The sequence below is a fragment of the Eublepharis macularius genome, chromosome 5 (genome assembly GCF_028583425.1).
Source record: "Eublepharis macularius isolate TG4126 chromosome 5, MPM_Emac_v1.0, whole genome shotgun sequence".
NCBI classification, from domain to species: Eukaryota; Metazoa; Chordata; class Lepidosauria; order Squamata; family Eublepharidae; genus Eublepharis; species Eublepharis macularius.
The window spans coordinates 73009130-73035802 of NC_072794.1; the positions used below are offsets into that span (position 1 = coordinate 73009130).

The 26673-nt window shown below is 40.4% G+C and overlaps 1 protein-coding gene across 2 annotated transcripts in view; it reads right to left on the reverse strand.

Moving 5' to 3' along the window:
- Positions 1–2649: 2649 nt before the first annotated feature.
- Positions 2650–26673, reverse strand: part of LOC129329784 (cystathionine gamma-lyase-like) — a 43333-nt gene continuing 19309 nt past the window's right edge. The window contains exons 3-9 of one of the 2 annotated variants that reach the window (XM_054979413.1): positions 24933–24990; positions 23393–23470; positions 15888–16040; positions 11916–12037; positions 9640–9692; positions 5479–5617; positions 2650–3675 (exon numbers count right to left, since the gene is read on the reverse strand). In XM_054979413.1, the coding sequence (XP_054835388.1) occupies positions 3649–3675; positions 5479–5617; positions 9640–9692; positions 11916–12037; positions 15888–16040; positions 23393–23470; positions 24933–24990 (630 nt within the window). In that variant the 3' untranslated portion in view covers positions 2650–3648. The remainder of the gene's footprint in view (positions 3676–5478; positions 5618–9639; positions 9693–11915; positions 12038–15887; positions 16041–23392; positions 23471–24932; positions 24991–26673) is intronic. The other variant, XM_054979415.1, reaches the window with a different exon arrangement.

The following is a 26673-nucleotide window of genomic DNA, read 5'->3' on the forward strand; positions in this document are numbered from 1 at the left end:
AGGAAGTAAAAAAAATCTATACAAAGTTGCAAGCTGAGAGGAAAATTTTGGAAACATTGGAAACTTCTAAGATACAAAAAGACCTTTTATTCCTAAAACAGAAGTACTGGCATTCTCATCCCAGGTCTTTGCTAGAAAGTCAGGCAAAAGAAATCCTGAAGTTTTATCAACCACATTACTGGATCTAATAAAAAACTGTAACAAAATCTTCTCAAATTTTGAACATATTTGCTAATTACTATAAGGATCTATATGCATCTTCCAATCCAAACTCACATCAGATTGGGGAGTATTTGATCTCCAAATCAGCCGTTCCAAAACTTATAAAAGAACACAGAGACCTAATGGAAGCCCCTACCACAGCTCAAGAACTTCTAACTATCAAATCCTTGAAAAACAATAAATCCCCAGGCAGAGATGGATTCCCAAGTGAGTTTTACAAGAAATACACAGATATCCTTATAGATCCCCGAGCCAAGGTTTGCAATGATGTCTTATTCACTGGCAGGGTTCCTTAGTCATGGATGCTTTCCAGAATAGTAGTCATACCAAAACTGGATAAGGACCTAACTAACCCTTGTTATTACAGACCAAAAATATTTGTAGCCACCATCACTAATAGGTTAAACTAATTCATCACACATTATGTTCACCAAGACCAAACAGGATTCATGCCAAAACAAAATATAGCAGATAATATCCGTAAATCACTTGATATCATAAATTATAATAGGAAAAAGAAAATTGAATCTCTTATACTATCAATTGATATAGAAAAGGCCTTTGACAAACTAGAGCCTAAATACGTAATATCACTCCTGAATCACATGGAATTTGTGGGACATTTTTTGTGCACCATCCAAGCCCTCTATTTGTCTCCAGTAGCCCAAATTCGAATAAACAAACTATCCTCTAAATCCTTGGTATCAAAGTAAAAGGAGATGAAACTCAGCCTGTTTGCAAACAATATAGTATTATATTTGTCTAACCCATTACAAAACATTTTGGCTGTTGACGCAGATTCTCAGCAATTTCAGAGAATTAGCTGTTGCCCAATTCTCAGCAATTTCAGGTCTTCAAGTTAACCAAATTAAAACAGAAATATTTCCTATACAACTTTCCCAAGCGACTACCTTCCAAATCAAGAAGGCCTATGATTACAAATGGGTCTCTACATTCTAGCATCATTTGTGGATCAAGATCCTTTGATTCAAATGATTTGTTTAAATGTAATTTCCTGGACTTACGCTAAGTAAGCCTAAGAATCAGGGAGGACTAGGTTACCCAGATCTAAAATTTTATCGGGATGCATCAGTCCTAGCAAGTCTATTAAAAACTTTAAATCCAATTCCGACTTGAGGTTGGACACACACAGAGCAGAGATTTGTTTATCCAAAAATCTTCAATCAATATTAAAACCCAGATGTTTAAATTATTAATGAGATGGTATCTTACACTAGTTAAAATTCATCATATAAATTGCAATCAACCTGCTGGAAAAAATGTGGAGACTGAGGTTCCTATTTTGATGCTTGGTGGTCTTGTAAACATGTCCAATCATTCTGGTGTCTCATTCGAACACAAAATATTTACTATTACAACATGTTTCATTCCTTTTAAGCTGGAAGTAATGTTGCTAAATTTCTTTCAAAATAAAGGTATACCCCGGTTAATACTTAACTTAATTGCATTTTTATGTGCCACAGCCTGCTTAGTCATTGTGGCAGCTTGAAAGAGCAGTAAACTCCCTTTTTTATCTGATTGGTACAAGGAGATACGGGACATATTTGTAATGGAGAAAATTCTAGATCAACAATAGCAGATCGAATCAGACCAATATATCTCTGATTTTGCTGAAACATGGCAACCTATAATTGACTTTATAGGAAGAAATGAGGCAACATTCCACTTCACCCACCCCAAATGGTTCCTACTTCTGTGATGTAGATAAATCGCTAGCTGTAGTTATATCCATGATTGTAACTTTAGTTGACCCATTGTTTTTTTAATTACTTTGTAATTCTTTTGTATACTGTTAAAAATTTAAAAAGAGCCTGAACAACTTCAGAATGCCTCCATGGAGCAAGGAGGTGCTCCCCCTTCCCCTCAAGAGGTTTCCCTATGTCAAAATAGAACAAGGGGAGCCCTCCCCTGTTTTTACTGCTCTACATGAGCAGAATAGTCTGTGTGGAGCAATAAAAACAGAGGACAAACCTCACTCCCCTACTATTTTGAGATGGGGAAACAGCTTGAGGGGGGGGGGAGTGCCTCCTTACCAATGGAGGCATTCTGAGGCTTTTTGAGCTCCCCTCTATTTTTTAACAGCTATTTTCCAAAGCTGCTGTATACCTGCAGGGATCTTGAACACAAACCCAACTCTTTAAAAACCTGCACATATAGCTTGACCCTGAGAGAAGGGATTTGGATGCTACTGAAAGACGGCAACAGAGGTATTTGCTGACTGATTACAGACCTGTTCTGTTGCATTGAAACATTCCCCGTTTAACTCAAGTGTATTATATTTATGAGTTTAAAACCACTCACTCCTATGTTTCATCTTGTAAATAAAGTTTCTTTTGTTTTGTTTTACCTTGACTGGCTTGTAGTCGTTGGCTGAAAGAAAATACCACACTCAGGGACCTCGAAAGCTCTGGTCATGTAAAATGGACCCTTGCTTTAATTTATGAGCAGTGGAAATCAACAGGAAATCTATTATTTATTATGGCTGTAGTTCATTCATCTCAAATTCTGGAAAAAGATTTATAAAAAATGCCCAATATATAAACAAGTATTGTAACCAAAAGATACAACTTGCATAGCTAAATATATATACTGGCAATTTCAAAATAAAAACCCAAAGTATATTCAGGATTTAATTTTTAAACACAGTGAGTTGGATCCAAATGTGTCAGTGGAAGGTGATTGCTTGTTAATGTTTCCTGCTTCCCCTCCCCAAGCAGCTTCCACAAAGTACACTTTGCTGAGTTCCTGAAAGAGGAGGAGGAAGCAGGGAAAGAGATTTCACCTGATTCCAACTTACTCAGAGCATTTTCAGGCTGCTGTGAGAAGACAGGAAAAATGAAAATATGTGAGCTCCTTCTGCTTATATATAAGTTTGATCCCAGGCCAACGCATACAGTACCATGCAACTGATTTTGCTTCATTTTTCAAGATTGCACAAAAGAGAGAAATAACACCAACGAAGGAACTTATTTGACATCACCTTTTGCATCTGAAGCAGCTCTGAACATTTTTTTTTAAAATTCAACAACCTGACAAGGAGGAGCAGAATGAACAAAAGGATATCATAGTGATATCCTTTTAGCACAGTCAGATATGATGAACTATTTTAAATATCTTCAGACATTACTAGATGCCCTGTTCCAAGTGTGAATCACAGTCACCTCAGATTTACTTCTGGAAAGAATGGTGACCTTTTTTGTTTCAGCTCCAAGAACAAGACGCTGATAGAAGGCATAGGCTTAGTCAATGGGATGATGTCCAAAGGGTCCCGCTTAAAGTTGGCTTGCTTTCAAAACATTAAAGATAAATGGTCATTTCGAAGAAATTGAATCACGGAAAATTCGTGAGTAGCACAGATTATCGGTTCATTTTCCTTATACTACAGATGCACAGGAATGGAGTCTCCTAATTGCGGACTTTATTATCGGGAAACTGTAATAAGAGAAAACAAGTGGAACAGTATTAGTATTTTTCTTTCATGGCCTGAAATATCACAGAAGTGACACATTTGGTGTGCAAAGCACAGTATACGCCCGGTTAAGCTTTCCAACTCCTTTTTTTTATTTTTTTTATTGGATTAGAAATCACTATGATATCCATTACAATCAATTTCCTTTAAATATTCCCATTCTAACCCCCTCCCTTTCCCCCCTTTTGTTGACTTCCAACAGTTTTCCAACCCCTTATCCGTTTTTCCCCCTACTCATTTCAAACTTATTTTATTCTATTAAACATATACTTTCACTCTCTTCTACGCTTCTCTATTATAACACAGTGCTATCTCTATTCCCTTTCCCACTTAACTTATCAACTAAATATTACATTCCTGGCATATATTCTTTAATAATAACAATCATTTGTCAAATTTTTGGACTCTATATTCTATCTTATTCATTCTTGTCTCGTCAATATGGGACAAACAATTTGTCCCTTATTCTACATAACTTTAAGTACTTCTATAAGCATTGTATACATTCGCTATAAGTCAATCAATTTAACTTGTACTCTATATGTTGCTCTTTACTTCCTTCTGTCTTATATTCATTCTATTTTAGTTATATAATTTCTCCATTATACAATTATCTGCCAGAAATAAAATTAGTTAGTTTCTATCCTTATAATTCTTATAATAACACCTCTATTACTTAATACTATATATAGTAGTCAAATAAAATATTTGCTTAGAATTTCTCATTTAACTCTCCTCCCCTCGGTAAAGTCACTTCCCTCTTCTTTTGTTATATTTCAGTAATTTTCAAACTGCCACAGGTAATTTTGGCTACTTTGCAAAGAAAAGGAATCATCATGAAAATTACACACATTTTTGGTGAGGGCTTATTCCAAGATCTCCTGGTTGCTATTACTCTCATAAGGTATTTTGTGACAAACTCCAAGTAGTATGTATAAAGCACCAGGAGGGGTCCCTACCGCCTGTCGGCTTTCTCAAGAGAAAAAACTGAGCAGTGGAAAGGTATAGGTGGTGGAAGAATATTGTAACCTGCACTGTGCCCCACCTAGCAGAAGTGTTTTCAACATCAGGAGATGAACTCCATAAATACTGAAGGAGGTGAGAGAAGAGGCCAATGCAGTTAGAGCAGGGATGATAGCTTGGGCAGCGGAGTGAAAACTGGCCACATTTGAATAGACTAGATCTGTTGGCAGTTTCTACCCAGGCAGGGAGTAGAGGGAACACTGGTGTGAAGGAGGGAAAGTGAATACATGCATGAGTGCACAGGTCAGGTGAGTGTGTTGGTAGAATAGTATGTGTGCATTTAGGGGAAGAGTACATACACCCTGCCTGAATATACACTGTGGAATGTGTTCACACAGACAAGTCTTATCTGAAGCCTAGAGAACTCTAAAGCCAAATCTCTTGCTATTCATAAAAAGGCCAAAATATATTCTACAATATTAAAAGTGTATGGGCTTATTGCAAAAATATTTTGCTTTGGTCTACCAGGTGCATATTGCAAGAGGAAGTTGTATACACGTGAAAAATTATATGCATATCAGATGAGTCATATCCACCTGATATGGGCGTGATTCTTTTATTCTTTTTAAATCTAAGCTCCTGCACATAAAATAAAAGCCACGGAGTTTTACAGAGCTACTTCATTTCGCTATGTTATCTGCTCAGCTAAACTTTTCAGAGGTTTCAGGACTCACTGAAAATATGATTAAGCAATAAGGGATCTAAAAAGAAGGAAAGAAATTTCAATCCTGGAAGTGACTTACTGCTGCTTTCAGAGCTTGGTCTAGATCTTCCAGTAAATCTTCCGAGTCTTCCAAGCCAATAGACATGCGGATTAACGTATCAGAGATTCCAAGGGCTTCTCTTTCTGCCTTTGGAATGGACGCATGAGTCATGATGGCACTGAACAAGAACAGACAGCCCATGGGACCAGATTAATAGATAAAAAGCAACATACAGACATATAACAATTTAAAAAGAACAAGGTACCCCAAAATGTGATAGGAACGAATGCATTGTTAATTCACTGGTCTGTTCCTAGTCAATCACAGGCTAGCATTTGGGGTCATGTCAGGCTACTGCCTGAAAACCGTAGATCACATACTCTAGGAGTCTGGAATTGCTATGCCACTATATGCAGGGAAGCAGCTGACTCTATGAACCTTGGCTCAGTATGCACAGAATCTGCTGGCAAAAAAACACAGCAGAGGGTGAAGACAGGCATCATAAAAACTGACCTCACATTAGATGCTTCACAACCAAGAACAGGTTTGCAACTGAAAATACAGACAGCCATACCAGCAAAGTAAACACTGGAAGAGCCATTAGTGCTTGCCTTAGGCACACAGTTTGCTTTTTAGCTTTTTATAAGAGAGGCATCAGTTTGTTAAACTATTTATTTGTCATTTCATTCAACTCCCTTTTTAAAGAGCAAAGCTCCTCTCGTGATCTGTCTGGAATGGCAGAAAAATCTTCTTGGTGATATCATGGGGCTGGACTGCCAACCAGTGCCATACATAGACAACTTGCAGAAATGCCTTTTTCACAGATTAACCTGGGATGAGAAATTTGCATTTGGACTATAGTGAAGATGCTTTTAGAATGGTTTCACAGCCTTAGTTCCCATACAGTGCCCAGCTCAATTCAGCTCAATGCCTTATTGATGACCTGCAACTTATACTGGACAATGACACTGCTTTCTCACAGGCATTGGGAGGCAAACCGTTTCTTGCCCATACATATCTCCTCAACCTTAAACAACTCCTCACTCACAACAATGCACTTCCTAACATGGACACGAACTCTGGGACCAGGGCCTGCAATAAACTAAGATGCCAACTGTGCCCCCATATTCGCTCCAACAACACAATCACTGGGCCTAGTATCTCCAGCTATATCATGTCAGCTATATAACATTATATATGCTGTCATCAAGTGTCAGCAATCTCCTTCAACCCTCTATACTGGACAAATAGATCAGTCCCATTGCAAAACAATCAATGAACATAAATCTGATACCAAAAATCACAACATTCAAGAAGCATTTTAACCTTCCAGGATATCTCACCTCTCACTTAATTAGTTCTCAAGCAGAGGCGAGATTGCTGAAATTGAATTTATTTGCAAGTTTGGAACAATGGACCCCCCAGAGATGAACTGGAACACCTGATTTTTTTCACCCTACAGATATTAATTTTCTGCAATTTGAAACCATGCTTTATCAAGCTAATTACAATATGTATTATAGCCAGCTTACTGACTCTCTATCTGTATTATCAAGCCATCTAGCTTTTTCTGCTCCTTGGATCTGATGGAGCTTTGACTCTCAAAAGCTCATACCTTGGAAATCTAGTTGGTCTTTAAGGTACTATTGGACCTGAATCTTGTTCTTCTACTCCACTAGACTGTGTGGTATCATCCTTCCCCATTTTCTGAAAGTGATGTTTGTGTCTTTATGCAACCTCATTCTCAAAGCTCCAAAGGGGAGAAGGCGGACCAATTCACAACTCCACCATCTGGCAACTTAGTGGTCTTGATCATGGGCTAGAGGAATTTGAAGAGCTCATTTCACATGTAATGGTGACTGCACGCACGACACATCGGGAGACTCAAAGGTGGCATGTGCTCCTGGTACATGACAATATAAACTCTGAAAATGTCTAATGAAGACACTAAACCAATGTTCACACCATTATGAAAAGAGTAAATTTAGAACATTATTCATTTATACAGAGAATATTAATCAGGGATACAATGACTGAATTGGGGTGGGAATGGGCTATATGACTGTATTTACTTCAGCTTCTATGATTTACCATTCCACCAGATGACAGAATGTAATAACAATTTGAAAGTATTCTTTTCAGTCTAACCCACAGAGCAGGAAAATGTGGTAAACTAGCAGGTACAATATGGCTGCTAGACATAACACACAAGGAAAAACAGACACTCCTTACTACCCCATATATTTTCCCTCTTTCTGAAGTAGGCAAATGATGGTGTCAGATCAGCTTTAAATCAGAGTAATTTACAGTCTTACAAGTTTACAAGTATTTATTTAGCGCTTTCAATCTCTTCTGTGTCTTTGTTTAAATATCAATATATCCACTTCTCAATGTGGTCAGATCTATAGATAATTCCAGAGACTGGAACCAGGAACAGACAAGACAGATCTCTCTACAAAGCTGAAAAAGCCCCAAGTTTGTAGAAAGATCTGAAAACTTGGGGCGGGGAGCTTAGCCAATACCTTTAAGCAGGGCTTTTTTTCAGGGGAAACACGGGGGAATGGAGTTCCGGCACCTCTTGAAAATACTCGGAAATAGTGCTTGAAAATAATATTATTTCAAAGAATCCCATGTGTTTCTTCCTCATTTTCCTCTTGAAAGTTCCACCACCTCTTTTCCCAGAAAAAAACCCCTGCCTTTAAGAAACAAATGTGCTCTGCAGTGGCCACTGTGAGACTTGCTAAGCAACCACTATACTGTCAACCTTCAAGACTTGGTTCCTGTCAGTAAAAAGCAGGGTAGGGGGTAGGGCCCTTTTCAAGGCTGTTTTAGCTCTCAAGGACTTCTCTGGGCCAGAAGCAACCACTAGGAAACTTGCATGACTCATCTAGGCTCGGCTGCTTGCTACTGTTCAACAGCAGCCACGCCAAGAAAGCCAGAGTGGTGCAGCGGTTAGAGTGTCAGACCAGGATCTCGGAGATGTAGGACTGAATCACCACTCTGATGAGCAGGATTTGAGTCCAGTGGCACCTTAAAGACCAACAAGATTTCCAGGGTGTAAGCTTTCGTGATTCAGAGCTCCTTTCTTCAGATGTGGAAGCTCACTAGGTGACTTTCAGCCAGTTACACATTCTCAGCCTAACTTACTTCACAGGGTTGTTGTGAGGATATAATGGAGAAGAGGCAAATGATGCAAGCCACACTGGGCCCCAGTGCAACTTCTTGGATCCGGCAGCAGGCACTGCACAACTAACTGGGTCATAATAGAGGCTGCCTGGGGAGGGCAGGAGGAAAAAACTGGAGATAAGGGGCAGAAAAGGCCGGCTGGTGGATAAGAAGGAGAGAAGAAAGCAGGAAAAGGGGCAATAGGCTATGAGGGCTTTCAGGGAAGGCAAAGAAGAAATAATGGGAGAAGGGAAATGAGATGTCCCCTACAAGTCTTTGCAGGTTCCCTGCTTTTGCTCTCATGATTACTGTCGTCAAGTGGTGCTACTGAGTTTTCTGTGCCAAGTATGCCCTCCTGTGTGCAGCGTTTAAACTGCAGACATTTTGTCTTTCTATGACTAGACTAGACTGAAATGAGTTCACGGACAGTCTTGTTTCATTGGCCTTCCTTCACTTAAAAAGAATGCAAAGACAGCTGCCAAAACACAGTTTCTGGAATTCTCATGAAAAGAAAGGAAATCACATTATGGTAGCTTATTACTATTTGCCAGGAGATGATAACTTCCTTCTGAATTTGCTTCTTATTTTATTTTACAAAATTTATACCTCCCCAACTTCTGTCCTCATATGGTCCACCATGGTGCTCCTGAATTATATATATTAATTTTTTAAAACTAAATCTTATGGCATAATTGGACCATTTTTCCGTAAGACATGGCACATTTTGTATTTCTCTGCTGGGGTAGGAGAGGACAGGCTCAGTCGCATACAATAATGAGCTGAATCCGCAAATTAGACTGTAGCCCACTAGGCAGACCCTGTCTTTTTAGGTTTTCTACTTTGCAAAAACCACCCCCTATTTGTACAGCTAGTTTTAAGTAAAGCATGTTCTTTTCTTTTGTTTCTCTGAAGACATAGGAATAGGGGTTCAAAATACTGTGATAAATTAATCTTATGTTCACCAGATTATACTTGTTTATATTTTAAAAAATTCATATTAATCTCAACAGAGATTTCAGATGAAACTTTACTTACGGATGCTCTGCCAGACTTTCGCAATCTCCCAGACTTACAGCCAGTGCAAAAAGCTAGAGAAATAAATACAGAACATTATGATTGAACAAACATTCACCTTTTTATTTAACACACACACACAGAGAGAAGAATTAAAACCTAAGAAGATTTAAGTGCAGCTGAGAGGCACAGCGGTAAGTATTTGGGCAGAAAAAATAATAAGAATGTATCAACAACAAAAGGATACACTTTTAAAAATCTGAAACCAATGAGATAGTAAAAGATGCATCTGGTAAGATTTATGTCTGGAGACGCTTCTCACCTGACTATGAGAAAGTATTCTAGATGCCCGAGAAAAGCTTGGTAAAACTCAGCTTCTCTCACAGAGTCGGACCATGAAAATTACACTTGACAGCAGCCCTGCACAGAGATACACTTCTAGATAATGGGGCTGAGGCAGAAGAAAAGAACAGCGTCTCAGCAGCCTTATCTCATGAACCTGGATGGAACCACAGAGCCCCAGCTGCACCACTCAGTTGCCTAGTAGTAACTGCAGACACAGGCGCTTGCCATTATGCAAGGACCAGAGCTGATGGTTTAGCTCCATTTGATAAAGACAGGATGCTACAACATCTGTGACATGGAAGCTGTCCTCTCTTCTGCTATAATTTCACAGGCAAGACCTTACAAGCAATGAGACTGAAGATGCTTTCATGTGGAAATGGGGTGTGATTTTCCGGCATTTTTGTACTTCCATTTTTCACTATGTCAGAGGCCTTAAGAATTACATTTCTTCTAGTTCTACCTTCTGAGCTGAGTTCAAGTTCTTAGCAATGACATGAATCCCTAGATCTGGCAGTCTTAAGAAATCATTTGGGCCCTATCATGAACACAGAGATAGGCCAGAACATCCTCTTGAGTCTACTATCAATAGGCCGAGATCAGGTACACAAAGAGATTTCTCAGAGGTCTGCCATGTCTGACTTTAGACAACTTTTGGAAGTAGAGTTGCCAGCCTCCAGGTGATGGCTGGAGATCTCCCAGAACTATAACTGATCTTCAGGCCATAGGGATCAGTTCTCCAGGAGACAATGGCTGCTTTGGAGGGTGGACTCTCTGGCATTATAAGCTTTTGTAAGTCAGAGCTGACTTTATCAAATGTATGAAAAAATCATAAATTAAACGGGGGAGAAGTTGTTACAGAGAGGACATTTAAAAGTGATTTGCAATCAATAAGAACAATAATATTTGATTTATATACTACCCTTCAGGACAACTTAATGCCACACACAGAGCAGTTTACAAAGTGTGTTATTATTATCTTCATGACAATCACCCTGTGAGGTAGGTGGAACTGAGACTTCTGGAGAACTGTGACTGCTCCAAGGTCAACCATCTGGCTTCAAGCGGAGGAGTGGGGAATCAAACCCGGTTTCTCCAGTACTGCCGCTCTTAACCACTACACCAAACAAAGGATCCACTCACATTAGGTGAGGACTAAATTGGTTTTTATTAGCCATGAATAGACACAGTTAGGACCAGTTTGGGTTTTTATCATCAGCATATGGTTACCTGCCAGGAGCCCTTGGTATGGGTTGTTAATAAACTGAAATATATCATTTCTCTTACCCTCTTAGGGATTTCTGGATGAGACAATTTCATTAGCCGTTATTCCTGTAGCAGAAAGGGAGCTTTTTGCTCCATTTTTGTTAATTTGGTTCTAATGTGCTGAACAAGTTTTCTGAAACAGGTGCAAATCTGTCTAATGCCAGTGGGCACAAACCTAATAATACCTTGCTGACACTTAAAGGAAGCGCATACAAAATGCACAGCTGTATTTAAGGCAATGCCTTTCCAGTGATATGTAAAGATGCAACACCGATTTGTTGGGAGTCTTTTGAAGACAAAACATTTATTTAAGCAGTTTTAAACAGTAAGCTGGTGTTACATCAGCTAAAGCACCACTGTTTTCAAAATTCCATTCATAATCGCAGAGCAAAATTAGGGAGTAGTTGGCACCAAAAGGAATGACTTGCTCAAAAGTATTAGGCAAGCACCAGATACCTGAATGAAGAGTTCCCATTAATTCTAAGACACCCTTTCCCTTCCCTCTCATTAGTGCCACTTCCCATAATTATATCATTTAGTTGCTGATGCCAGACATAACTACATTTGCTCCATAATACATAGGCAGCTTCTTCCCAAAAAGATTAGCCACTTCTTCAAGTTTCCAAACCTTAACCAGGTGGCAATTCAGTGTTCCTCTTTCAAAGGCAATGTACATTCAGAAGGTTTATCTTTAAGTTTTTGAGAAAGGTGGTGGCATGTTCAAGGTTCCCTTTTATGTAGAAGGAAATCATTCCTGGGCAGCCTGTGCACTGACGCTTCACCAGCTCATATTGTGGGTGTGAGGCCAATCCTGAAACAAGTCATGCCATAAACAAATCACTTGATCTCCAACACTACAAAAAGAAGCAGCTTGTTAAATACGGAGGAGGTAACCAAGGACATAAGTAAAATAGATGTCAAGCAGCCCTTAGGAATGCCTTAATAATGTTGAGACCCAAACTGCATAGGTTCCAAAACAACGTTTGCCAGAAATCAAAGAAAGCATAATTCTAACTGCAATTGTAACAGCATGTTGTCATGAAATTTTGGAAGGCTCTGCCTGGGATGAGAGTGCATGATGGAAAAGAAATAAAGCAATGGAGCCATTTATGTGGAAAGACTGGTGGTAAAATGCTAAGAACGGACTATATTGTAGCCCCCAGGGCCTTTACCAAAAAAAGGGCCCCCCATTTTTGATCCCCATCCTGTCTCAGCATGGGCCTAGAAATAAAAGATGGAGTCTGCATCTAACCAGTATCAAACAGCAGTCTGTTACCAGAACTGCTTTTTATAAGGGGGAAATTAGCTTAGCAGTCTGTAACTAAAATTAGCGCGGATCTAACCTATGTTTACGGAGGTCCCAATTCCAGACACTCTAGTGACAAAGAGGCAGACTACAAATAGGTTCCAAACACGTGTATTTTACTAATAGTGTGGCGTAAGCCTGAACTTGCACATACACACAAGAAAGCATACAAGAACTAGGAAATACAGAGTAAGAAACATAGAGACGGTCACATTAGCAGGTTCCCAACGATGGTAAGGGAAATACTCACTTATCCTGAAGCGGAGCAGAGACACAACAGCGGGGTGGTCCAATGCCAGCAATGGATCCACAGACAGACAGCAAGGGGTTCTGGATAGGGAATAGCCTGGGCCACAGACAGCAAGGGGTTTTGGATAGGAATGGCCTAAGCACTGTGTGGTCTGAGAGACCAGCTTAAATACCCCAAAACGTACCCTGGGGCTGGTGCTGTACTTGGTGGTTCTCACAGATTAAAACAAAGACTCTAATGGGTTACTGAATGGCTTGGATGGGCCACTTTGGTAATCTGATTGTGGTAAGTGACACCTCAGGAAGAGGGGACAAAGGAGGGAGGGGGAAATCCGAGTGGGCTGAATGGATGTTCCAGCGGACAGGGCTTGCCCTGATGTCATCAGCTCTGGAATGCGGAGGTTTCTTTGAGATGTATTCTCTAAGTGCTTGGGATGGTCGGCACATAGTTCCTTCTCTGGGGCGGCTCCTAAGATATGCAGAGCAGGGCGAGGTACTCTCGCTGCGGACGTGGTGTGCCCGCTTCGCCGAAATGGCTTCTCAAAGCAGTCTTCTTCCCTGGGTCTTCTGGCTGCCTAAGAACATGGTTGCCGGCTGGGCATAGCTGAGGCTGGTTTGCAGGCTGTCCGATAGCGAGGGCAAGCTCGGGGACCGCCCCGCGAGAGGTTCCAGGCGGGAACTGACCAGGGAGCGCCTAGCCAGGCTCGCTGGAGGTTTCCCCGGCAGGAGCCCGGCTGCTAGCAGCGGCTTCGGCCCAGGTGAGGCAGGCTTCCATGGAGGCAGGGGGAACAGCACGTAAAACACAGTCCAAAGCAGGGAACAGGACGGTCCGTGGCAGATGGCAATGCAGGCACGGGGCACACTGGTAATAAAGTCCAAACACATACTGGGAAGTCCAGATATAGGTCTGGGCAGGGCTGCCCAGGAAGAGAGTCCTTTTGTGCAGTTATCCAAACATGGAGTCAGAGAACTAACACAGTCTATTGCAGCAGCAAGGTAATCAACAAGCAGGCAGGAAACTGACACGTGTACCAGAACACACACGTGCAGGGCACTCTTTGTGTAGCAGTAAAGCAGCAACGCAGGAAACTTTAACACAGTCCATGGCAGGCCTTAAAGCAGGAGAGGGGGCCTACTTGGCAACAAGTCAGTCATGCCAAGAATGCAATGGAATGCAAGGCAACTCATCTGTCAATCATACAATGCCCATCGTAAGTAGAGATGGGCACGAACAGCAATATGAACAAAAAAAAGCCACGAACAGCCCAATCTGCTGTTCGCGAACAAGCTGTTTGTGAGGCCCCATTTTAAATGAACAGGTGGTCGTTGCAAAACTCGTTCATTGCTGTTCGTCAAACGAGACAGTCTGGCACCTGCGATCAATTCCCTTGGCAACGTAGGCAGGGATTGTCGGAACTCTGTCTGAACTCCTGCTGTTGCCCTGGAAACCCCAATCTAAGCCCAATTTAGCTTGATAGGCAGGTCTTCCTTTCAACTCTAGAGCTCCAAATTTGTTACAAGGGAGCAAAGAGCAGGGGGAGGGGGCTCCCAGCTCTGACTTTGCAGATAGTGGAGAGGGAGAGAGACAGTTGCTGTTGGCATTTTGATAGAGTGCATTGGAGCTTGAATTTTCTTTGTGTGTGGTGGGATAGGGATCTACCCCTTCAAGTTCCAGGGCTGCTGCCAGGCTCTGGGCCAAGCTATTATTTATTATTGTTACCTTTCCTGCTGCCTGCTCAGGTAAGGTTTTTGGGAGTGGTGTGCTAGGGATCTACCCCTTCAAGTTCCAGGGCTGCTGCCAGGCTCTGGGGCCAAGCTATTATTTATTATATTGGTACCTTTCCTGCTGCCTGCTCAGGTCAAGTTTCTGGGAGTGGTGCAGCAGGGATCTTGACTTGGATGATGGCTGGAGGAAAGCCTGCTGGCCCCCACAAACAGCCAACCACGAACATGTTTGTGAACAGGGCCATGTTCGTGATTGTTTGTGAGTCCGTGTTCGTGGATGGCAACGAACATCATGTTTGTGGGGGGTTTTTTGTTCGTGCCCATCTCTAATCGTAAGAGAGATTAAAGGAAACGTCATTTCCCCAAGGACTTTGAAGCATCCTCCCTAAGCAATTTCATTCTAATGAACAACCCAGATTTCCAGCCAGCCCACCCCCCAATATCTTAATGACTGAGGAGGAACTCTCCTGCCCTTCCCTAATTTTATCAATCACCCAGCCATGATTCTACCTTTTCTAACCTGCTCAAGGGAGCATACTTTTATTTTGCTCTGTTAGTCCTTCCTTGCTTTAGCTTATTGCTCATTTTCCTCTATGCAAACCAGGAAAAAATCCCTTTCACAATATTAACAATACTTCCTTTGCAAGACTGGATTTGTAGCATGCAATCTTTATCACTCTCCCATTCAAATTCCAATGTTTCTTCCCCTACTCAATTTTGGCAGAAAAGATATAAACAGTTATCCCTCAACTCCAACTTTTGTAGCCTGTTCGGCGGTCCGCCAGTTATCCCAACCATATGGTTGGCCTCTCTCTCGGACCTCCCTTCTTGCAGTTTCTTCCCTGCCTTATCAATTTTCAAGTCTTGACGCTGCTTCACCACTGCAAAAATATCCTCCCCTCTTCTCACTGAGATCAGGCTTCTACATCTTTGATTCTTCCCCTTTGTTTCCCCCTTGTGTATTAAGAATGCTTATTTCCTCTCATTCTTTTGTGTGACATCCTGAATCTGGACCTCAGTATACATTGGTTGAAGATCCCAAAATATTGTTTTAAATATCCTCTCTCCCGCCCCCCCCCCGCCCCCAATACACATTTGTTCCATGCTACCAAGGGGACACCTTTGCTTGATTACAGAGTCTTCACAAGTATAGGAATTTGGGTAACAATATATTGGGTGGCCATGGAAGAAGCCCATTGCCGGGATCTGTTGTTGCTTGCCTAATTTGGTCGTATCAGGCTCCAAAATGAGTTGCACGTTTGCGGAATCTTTCTACTTGTCTGGACCTCTCCAGCTTGTGCTGGCAAAGAATTGTGTAATTACAGCCAGTGGCATTGTTTTTTCAAGGAAGTCACTGCCAAATTCTGCAAGATCAACTTACCAGGGAAAAGGACCCTTTCCACCCTGGGATCTGACTCAAGGTATCGAGCAATCACCTGTGCATTGCGGAAATGTTGTTTCATGCGGATTGACAGTGTCTTTAAGCCCCGATTGCAAAGATAGGCATCAAAAGGGGATGGAACTGCTCCAAGGGCTACATAAGAAACAGAAACAACGCTCTCTTATCTGCTTTAAGCCTTATGAGTTTACTCTAAACAAGAAGGACTTGATAAAACAGTTCTAAATGCATGCCAAGTATATTCTCAGGACCAGAATATCAAACCTTAGCAGAGTTTTAATCTGAAAGATGAACTGCAGAATCAATACGGCACTGAAACTGAAGGATTCCATGGCTTGGACTGGGACCCTCAAGTCTGGAGGTATGAACCAAATGTGGGCTGCCTAAGCCTGGACCTCAGCACCTTCTTTAGGCCCAGAGGGAAATACGGAAGCCCAGCACCAGCCCCTTCCATTCACAGGGAATATGAATCATCTGGACTAATGATATTTAATACAGATTTTAAAAGCATGGCAGTCTATCTTGCCTAAAGATTATCATCAGTTAACTTTTGCTTGCTTCATTTTAAGGAACAGTTTTTCCAGCTCAAGTCACTTACTTCACCTGAGTTGCCGAACTCCCTGTCTGGGTCCAGGATGTGGCGCATCTCTAGCTCCACTCATATATATTGTGTGCTAGATAGACCGCATCACTGTGATGCACTTCGAGCATAAGACAGATTTTATTTTATTTTTTGAAAAAATTTTTATTGGGTTAGGATCAAATGTTTACACATTACAGTCAATATTCCCATTTCCCAATTTCTAACCCCCTCCCTTTCCTCCCCCTTTTTTTGACTTCCAACAGTTTTCCAACCCTTTGTCCCTTTTCCCTTACTCCTTTTAATCTCCTCTATCTAACAAATATATATTCTCCCTTTATTCTAAGCAATACTTCTTTAACTATTTTTAATACTCTGTACCCTGACTATGAGTCCCATTTTCCATAATGGATAAACAATTTATCCCATTTTTCATTATTTCACTTTCAAATATTTCTATATATCATAAACTATGTAAACCATACATTCATATAAATCAACCAGTTTAACTTATACTCTATATGTTATTCATTCTATCTTCTTCTTTCTATTTTAGTTATATTTGTTTACATTAGTATTTCTATTCCCCTTCAGTCATAAGTCTATATATGAAATCAATCAATTTGACTCATATACAACTTCAAATAAACATATTCAGTTTGGTACACTGTACGGAATCAAAAAGAAAATATTATTAGTTAATCAATCCTTATAGTTAACCCTTATGATTAATTATTTTCTATCAATATTCTATTTATTATTCTATATATATCAATCTAATATCATAACTGCTTAGAAATTCTCTTTTACCTCTTCTCCTCCCCGGTAAAGTCACCCCCCTCTACATTTTATTGTACTTCAGTAGTTCTCAAACTGCCACAGTTCTCCTCCCACCTCCCATTTCTTCTCCAAATATTGTTTCAGCTTCTCCCAGTCTGTGTTAAACTGTCCTGAGTCCAGGTTTCTCAATTTTCTTGTCATTTTGTCCATTTCTGCCATATACAGCAATTTGTGGATCCAATCTTCAATAGTTGACACTTCTTGTATTTTCCATTTTTGCGCATACAAAAGTCTAGCTGCTGCCGTCATGTAAAATATCAACGTCCTATGATGGGCTGGAATTCCCTCCATTCCCGATTTTAGTAGCAGGAGTTCTGGGTTCTTATTAATTTGAAATTGTAATATCTCACTCATTTCTCTTATTATTTCCCCCCAGTACTGCCTAGCTACCTCACACGTCCACCACATGTGGTAGAGGGAGCCCTCATGCTTCCTGCATTTCCAGCATTTATTAGAAGTGTTCAAATTCCCTAGCGCAATCTTCTTTGGTGTCATGTACCAACGGTAAATCATTTTGTAAATGTTCTCTTTAATACTAGTGCATGTCGTTGTCTTCATTGTAGTCTTCCACAAGTATTCCCATGCCTCCATTGTTATTTCTTTGTTGAAATTTATGGCCCATTTCACCATTTGTCCTTTAACTATTTCATCCTCAGTATACCATTTCAGCAGTGCTTGGTATACCTTAGATATTCTTTTCTTGTCCTCTTTAAGAAGGGTCTGCTCTAGTTCCGAGTTTTCTGTTCGTATACCTCCCTTTACAGAGTCCGAGTTATATAAATCTCTAATCTGTCTATACTGGAACCAATCATAAAAAGGTGATAGTTCCTCCTGAGTCTTTATTCTGAGTTTAGATTCTTCAGTTCTAGTTATTTCTTTATAAGTTAGACATTGTTGCTCATTATCAACAGCTCTCGGATCTATCACCTCATATGGAACTACCCACAAAGGGGTTCCTTCTTCCAGATAGATTCTATACTTCTTCCAGATTATATATAAACTTCTCCGTATATAGTGATGCAGGAACATCGAGTTCGCCTTTACTTTATCATGCCATAAGTATGCGTGCCATCCAAATATTTTTTTATATCCCTCTAGGGCTAGTAATTTCTTATTCTTTAGCGTCATCCACTCCTTCAACCACACCAAGCAAATTGCGTCATGGTAAAGTCTTAGATTGGGCAGTTGCATTCCGCCTCTTTCCTTTGCATCTTGTAAAACTTTCATTTTCACTCGAGGCTTCTTGCCTGCCCATACAAAGTCTGATATTTTCCTCTGCCATTTCTCAAATTGCTTAGAGTCACTGATGATTGGTATTGTCTGTAGCAAAAACATTACTCTTGGTAGCACATTCATCTTAACTGCTGCAATCCTTCCCAACCATGACAAATTTAGTCTGTTCCATTTAATCAAATCTCTCTCTATCTGAGTCCATAGTTTTTCATAGTTGTTTTTAAATAAGTCTATATTCTTAGCAGTCAGTTCGATTCCCAAATATTTCACCTTACTTGTTACTTCACAATCCGTTATTTCCGTTAACAATTGTTGTTTCTGCTTAGTCATATTTTTGCATAGTATCTTTGACTTCTTTTTATTAATATAGAAACCTGCCAAATCTCCGAACTCCTTAATCTTATCTATCACTTTTGGCATGTTCTCCAATGGGTCTTCTACAATTAACATTATGTCATCCGCAAATGCTCTGACCTTATATGAATAGTCCTTTATTTTAATTCCTCGAATTTTTTCATCTTGTCGTATTTGTATCATCAGGATCTCCAATACCAAAATGAACAGCAGTGGAGACAACGGGCAACCTTGTCTTGTTCCTTTACTTATAATCAATTTCTTAGTCGCTTCATCATTCACCACAATTGCTGCAGTCTGGTCTCTGTAAATTTCCTTAATTGCTCTAATGAATCTTTCTCCCAATTGTAGCTTTTCCATAGTGGCAAACATAAAGTCCCAGTTTAAATTATCAAACGCCTTTTCAGCATCAACAAAGAAGAAACCAACCTCTTTGTCACAACGCTTGTCATAATATTCAATAGCATTAATCACTGTCCTTAAATTGTCTCTGATTTGTCTGTCTGGCAAAAAGCCTGCTTGTTCCTCCTCAATGACTTCCGTAAGCCACCCCTTCAGTCTCTCCGCCAGTATCTTCGCAAAGATTTTATAATCATTGTTAAGTAGCGATATAGGTCTGTAGTTTTTCACATTAGTCAAGTCTTGGCCTTCTTTGGGGATCAATGATATATTCGCTTCATTCCAGGTATCTGGAATCCGCTGGTCCTTTAAAACTCCATTGATCACCTCTTTTAGGAATGGTGCCAGTTCATTGGCCATTACCTTATAAAATTTCGCTGTAAGTCCATCTGGCCCTGGCGCCTTTCCTAGATTTGCAGATTGTATTGCCTTGTTTAGTTCCTCATCTGTTACTTCACTGTTCAGTTTATTTCTCCAAGCTTCCGAAATTACTGGAAGTTTCATTTTCTCCAAATATAACGCTATTGACTCTTTATTTACCTCTTTCTTATTATACAACTTAGCGTAGAATTTGTAAAAGGCTCTACTAATGGTAGTCTGTTCCAAATATGTTTTATTATCTTCGCAAATTCTATTTATTATTTTCTTTTCCCTTCTCTTCTTCAGTTGCCATGCCAAATACTTCCCAGGTTTATTTGCACCTTCAAACGCTTTCTGATTCAATCTTTTAAGATTCCACTCCAATTCCTTATGATTCATTGCTGTTAACTGTTCTTGAAGTATTTTAATTTCCTGATATAATTTCTTTTTCCCTGGTCTCTTTTTTAACTGTATTTCTTTGGCTTTTATTTTCTCCTCAATCTCTTGTCTTTTCTCCTCTTTCTTTTTTCTTGCTCTACCATTTAAGTCCATTAGTATGCCCCTTATAACCGCCTTATAAGCGTCCCAAACTTTGTCAGTTGGTACTTCTTTATTTACGTTATATTGTATGAAGAACTTTGTCTCTCTTCTCAACATCTCCATACTCTCTCCTTCCTGTAGCAAGTCCTCATTTATTCTCCATGCTTTCCTTTTTCTCCTTTTCCCTAATTTCCACATGATTGGATTATGATCTGAGCCTACCATCGGCATTATTTCTACCTCCTTAGTCCATAACGCTAAGTCTTTTGAGGCCCAGATCATATCAATTCTTGATAGTGTACAGTGCCTTGCAGAATAAAAAGTAAATTGTCTACTTTTAGGATATTCTCTTCTCCATACATCTTCTAAAGTCTCCTGTTGTATCAAGTCAAAAAAAAGCTTTGGTAATAGTCCTCTTTTCTTTTGTGCAGTTGTTGTCTTTTTATCTAATTCCAAGTTCATCACTCCATTGAAGTCTCCGGCAAGAATTATCTGGTCGTATGAAAGATCATCTAGTTGCTTCCTCAAATCCTCAAAGAAGCTTTCCTTTGCACCGTTAGGTGCATAAACTCCGACTACCAACACTCTCTTTAAGTCCCAAGTACATTCCACTGCAATAAATCTGGCTTCCACATCTTTCATTACAAATTTTGGCTGTAGCTCCTCTTTTATGTACAACACCACTCCCCCTTTTTTTTTATTGGAGGCCGCTACAAATTCTTTGCCCAATTTTCCTGATTTTAAATATTTTACATCCTGCTTTCTGATATGGGTCTCTTGCAAACAAACAATGTCACATTTTTGTTTTAATAGCCAGTGGAAAATATTTTTTCTCTTATTCGGTGAGTTTAGTCCATTTACATTCCAAGATAAAACTTTACACTCCATACTCATAGTCTTGTTGGTAAGTCTTTTTCATTGTCCCTTATAAATCGCTCCATCTCTCGCTCAGATCTGATGCGCTTTTTGGCCCCTCCGAACTCAAAGGACACACCTTCTGGTAACTCCCATCTGTACCTGATTTTCATGTCCTTCAAGATCTGAATTAGCACTTTGTATTTTTTCCGATCTGATAACACTGACCTGGGTAATTCCTTCATTATGATAATCGTCTTGCCATCAATCTCCAATGGATCTTGAAACTGTTTTGTCACAATCTTCTCTTTCATATTTCGTGTCATAAACTGCACAATCACGTCTCTTGGTAATTTCCTCTGGGTTGCAATTCTCGAGTTCACACGATATGCCACATCTAGGATAGCCACAACTTCCTCCTCCTCCTTCCCCAGGTATTCAGCTAACACCTCAGTCATCTGTTCTTGCGCTGATTTTCCTTCCACTTCTGGCAAGCCACGAAAACGTAACTGCTTCTCCATGTGTTTAGTTTCTGCAACTGACATTCTCCCCCTCATCAGTCTCATCTCTGTTTGTTGCGTGTCTGCTAAGTTCTCCATCGCGTCTTCTACTGTTTTAACTCTCTGCTGCGTTCCTTGTAGTTCACTTTGTATTGTTTCCATACCTTTTTTCACTTCTGACAGCTCCGATTTTACTGTCTGTGTAACCTCTTTAACCTCTTTAATCAACTCCAATTTCGTGTCCTTAAGTTCTTTAATCACATCTAAAAGTTTTTTATCCAGGTTTTCTATTGCCAATTGCCACTCTTTTTTTGACATCGTGGGGCTTGCTTTGGCTCGCTCCCACGAGTCCGCTCTCTTCCCTAACTCCGTGGCGTAAAATTTAATGTCCTTTTATTTCAAATGTCCCGGTCTTCTTACAAAAATTAAATTTTAAAGAGTCCAAAATGTCGGGCATCTTTTCTCTATGGTTTCTCTATGATTTTGCAATCCAAGATGGCCTACTTCCTTTTCCGCTGAGGCCGCGACCCTTCCCCTTTCAAAGATCGCGATTCCCTTCTTCCTGCCCTCCAGCAAGGGCCGCTTCTCTCCAGCAACTCTATTGTTGTTACGCACTTCCTGTCTCCCGACTTCCCACAGTAGGTCTCGCGATGGTGTCTTTTTCTCACAGCTCCATAACCGCAAGTATTCAAAACAATAGTCCAATTCCTTTAATAACTTCTTTAAACTGAGTCTCTTTTCAAATACAACTCTTGCCGAGTCTTCCCCTCTTTATCGTTAGCCTGTTGCAGTTTGAAAATCTACTTTTATTCCTCTCTGCTTTAATCAATCTGTCCCGTAACAGAAGATAGTGATCTTTACCTTCTCATTCACTTTTCTCGGGTTGTAATCGCTGTTTCGATTTTAACTTCTCCTCTCCGTTTCTTCCCTCAATCGAAGCTTGGGTATGTAGGTCTTATGCCAGCCGAATTGGCCCCAGAACTGCCGCAGAGATTGTAGCCGACCCGTCGCAGGGTGGGACCTCAAGGATCGGGAGGGGACCCGTTGTGTAGAGCCCCCCCTCGTCCGAGATCTAGCACACCCTAGGGTCTTGAGCGTTCTTTGCCTGCTCTCCGCCTGAGAGCAGTCGGCCGCGGGCTATTTTTCCCCCGCCGGCCACTTAAAACGGCAGTCCAGTCAGCTCCGCAAATGGAGCTGCGTCAGACCTCCATGAAGCCCAAACCAGAAATCGAGCATAAGACAGATTTTAAATAGCATATGAAGCAAAATATACTGCCCTCCAAGTACATTTTTTCACTGCAGCGTTACACCCTTCTAAGCCCATTAACTTAAATGGATTTCAAAGGGTGTTACTCTGCTTAGCACTGCCCTGTTATGTGACCCACCACTAATACAGAGAAAGATTGGGGTACATTGACATGTCTAGAGTAAGAGAAGTGCACTGAATCTTGGGATTCTTAGAAGGGACTCTTATTATTCCCTTTCTGTCCCTCACACACCCCTCCCCAAAGGCACAGCACCATCAAAAACCCAATAGGTAACAGGGTCTAACATCCCACAGGAAGAGATTGTTTTATGATGAAACATTGGTTCAGATTAAATATTAAGTAAAATAGCTTTAATGCAAGAAAGGAGAAAGCTGCCTGAAGTAGTAGTGGAACTCTTTTACTGGAGGTGTTTGAAAAGCCAGATAAGCTTCAGGCACAAACTCTACATCCCAAAAAATGCAAGTGTGTTTCTGAGACTGGCTAAACAGATTCATGCATCACACACTTTTCAGCATGCTTCAGCCCATTCACCGCTTTCCGACTTTGATTTATACTCACAGTATTGTAAAAATTTGAGCCTCTCATAGAGATCATTGTCATTTACTGATACCAGTCCCATTACAACATCACTGTGACCTGAAGACACAAGGAAGTAAATGAAATAGCAATTTGCTCTAGTTAAACAGAACACACAAGCTTATTTTGTTATAGCTCTACACAGGTGTGATTTTAAGCCACACCAAGATTTGTTCTGAGTGTTGCCATCTTTTCTGAACTGCTTCCATTGAAGTCATGGTCAGGGCCATATTGGTGTGCCAACAGGCCTGCAGAATAATGCCCAGTCCCTTTAAAGATATTATGTACCAGGTGATGCCATGAAAAGCTTCATGCCATGAAAAGCTTCAGCTGTCCATTTCCACACATTAAGCTTCTGCGAAAGGGACAGGGCATTCTGGGCATTATAGGGCCAGGCAGGTGCTGCAGGCAGCTATACGCCCGATTCCAAGAAAGTAATCCTAAGCAGTTCTCCTTGAAGCTATTTAGTGGGGATTTATCCCAACCAACTTTTGACTGTACTGCAAGTTTAGTAAGACTGGTAGGATCCACTTGATTTTGTTTAATTTTGGCAAACTGCTCGTCTGATATAAAACACTATGTGAAAATAGGAGACATCAAATAAACTTGTGTAATAGATTAGTTTTTGTTTAGGAATTTAAGAACAGCCACAAGGTTTTGTTTGAATCCAGGTACAAGACGGTGCAGAATAACCCACTGATAGAGAAGTTACTCTGATGGAGAAGTTACCATGTGTGAAAAGTTACTCAGATCTAGATCAATTCTTTGAAAAATGGTCAAGTGCTTCAAACAGTTTTCACTTGAAATTTAAAATAGGCTTAGCGTTGTAATTCCCACGATTTATTAGCCATGCTTAAATATTCTTCTTTATTCGATTGCATGCACAATTGTCCTGTGACCCAATGCCTTATTTTTTGTTTTGTGCTTGCTTATATTTGTCTCAGCTAGAACAATCCTAATAAATATATACACATATAATCTAAAGAGCAGTACCAAAAAACCTGGCAAGCTGTGACCTATGAGCCTGGCTCTGGTAAGCACACCCTTCAACTAGTTCCGTACACCTGAGGTGTTCCAGTCTTGTGCTTCTTAAAGAGCAATTACATAACATGGCAAGCCACACTTGAAATTGATGGGAGTTCCAAAAGTAGCTTGTGGTTCACTAGAGGAGTGTGCTGTTCAATGGAAAATAGTCCAAATTACTGCCCTAAACACAAAAGCCTTTCAAATAAGACTTTCCCTCCTGGACCAGGACTGAGAAAGCAAAAAGGAAGATGCTCCTAATTCAACAACACGTTGTGCAAATAAACTACTGCCTTGTAGATTTACTGTTAATTAAAGACACTTCAAAGGGGAGCCAGTCTGGACATATAATATATTGGGAGAAAGGCAGTTGCTTCGTGCTTTTATGAACATCACTATAAAACAGGAATAATTGGCATGAAAGAGTCAAGAAATGCAGTTTATAATGCTATTTAAAAAATCAAGATAACGTGAACGCTTTGCATATGCAGACACGTACCGTTCATGTACTTAGTTGCTGAGTACATACAGATGTCTGCCCCCAGAGACAAAGGACGCTGAAACAGAAGGACAGCAAATGGATGAAACCAGATAGAAGAATCCATTCATTTCCTGTTGAAAGAATCAATAGGAATTATACATTGGAGACGAGGTGGCGGTTAGCACTGCTGAACTGGACCACACAGTTCAGCCATGAAGCTCAGTGGATGACCCTAAGCTAGTCGCTCTCTCTCAGCCTAACCTACCTCACTGGGTTGTTGTAAAGATAAGGAGGGAGAAGAATCTCCTGGGCAAGTTCCTTGGAAAGGAAGCATTAAAATTTGCTAAATTAATAAATAACTTGACTAATAGTTCTTTAAAGTAGAGTGTGCCCAAAGTTTCTGTTACAAAGAAACCAAAGCCATCATCCCTGGGAAAGTGTCCAGGGACATCATTTCCACAATCTCGACAATGCTCTCTCGAGAGAATGAGCAGTAATAATTCTTGCTTTAAAGTTTTAAGGGGGCATAGCCATAAAACATGGTGAGGAGACAAAAGTGGGAGAAGGATCTGAATCCTGATCTTGCTGAGAAGCATGCAAAACTGAAACTCAGTCCTTCATCTGCCATCTTCACATCTGGGATTCATCCCAAGATTGTTCCCTCAGAAATAAGCAGATTTCAACAGAGTTGCAAATGAACTCTGGTCTTTCCAGTCCACATCTAAATCCTCACTCAACAGTATAACTTGCTGGATGGCTTTAGGCAAGCTATTACCTGTGCCTTTGCTTCCTTGCTAGTTTGCAATGAAGATAAAATGGGACATCTCTGCGTATGCTGAGCTCTTCGACTGAAGGGTGGAATATAAACGTGGACAAGAAAGTAAGCGAGCTGATGTCACATTTGAGTGATTGTAATTTTGCCGGTGAAAGAGCCTGTAAGGAAGGCACTCAGGACTGTTCTTGGACCTTCATACCAGGTAAATCATACATGACACCATTGGTTTTTCCCTAGCCAACCAGTAGCCACTTACCTGAAGCAGAGGCAAAGAAACATATAATTCAGTTTTATCACCCATATTCCATATTACAGAGGAAAGGGAGGAAAAAAAGTAGAGAGTGCCATCAACACCACATTTTTAGTAACATAGAATTCCCGCCTTCCTTGGATGCCTAAAGCCCAAATCTCATACTTTATCTCATATCAGAAAGAAAGTTTTCTTCAGGAGAACCTGCTACTTAAATCTTGGAGTTTCCTTACATTTTCATAGGGTATGTGGTATAATCTGCTTAATTCAACATTAGTTTCTGTCCTTTTTAAAAAACAATGATTTCCCTAAGAATAGGGAAATCATGTCATGGCAAATTTTCTTTTCTTCTGCTTTCTGCTTGCAGCTCATCATGGCACTTTGAATCATCAGATGCTATTCTATTGGCTAATCTGCTAGGAATGTTTGGTCCTAGAGGATTAGGGTAGGAGAATGGACTGGACTATGGACCCACGTCATCTTCAGCCTTCTCATTCTATGAAATAAAGTCCTTCCATTTTACTGCCCTCCTCTTTTCCAAGGGCTCTGTTAGTGCAGCAGTGTTATTAACCATGGCAGCTCTTCCTGTTTTCAGATCAGTTACTAAATTACTGACTCTTTACTCCTTTAAACCCTGTATTTTGTTTGTTCTGGGTCCTAAGAAAAAAGAATGAATGGAATTCTAGAGGCCCTTAAAATCAGAAAAAAGATGTTTTTTAAAAACCGTCTCAAGT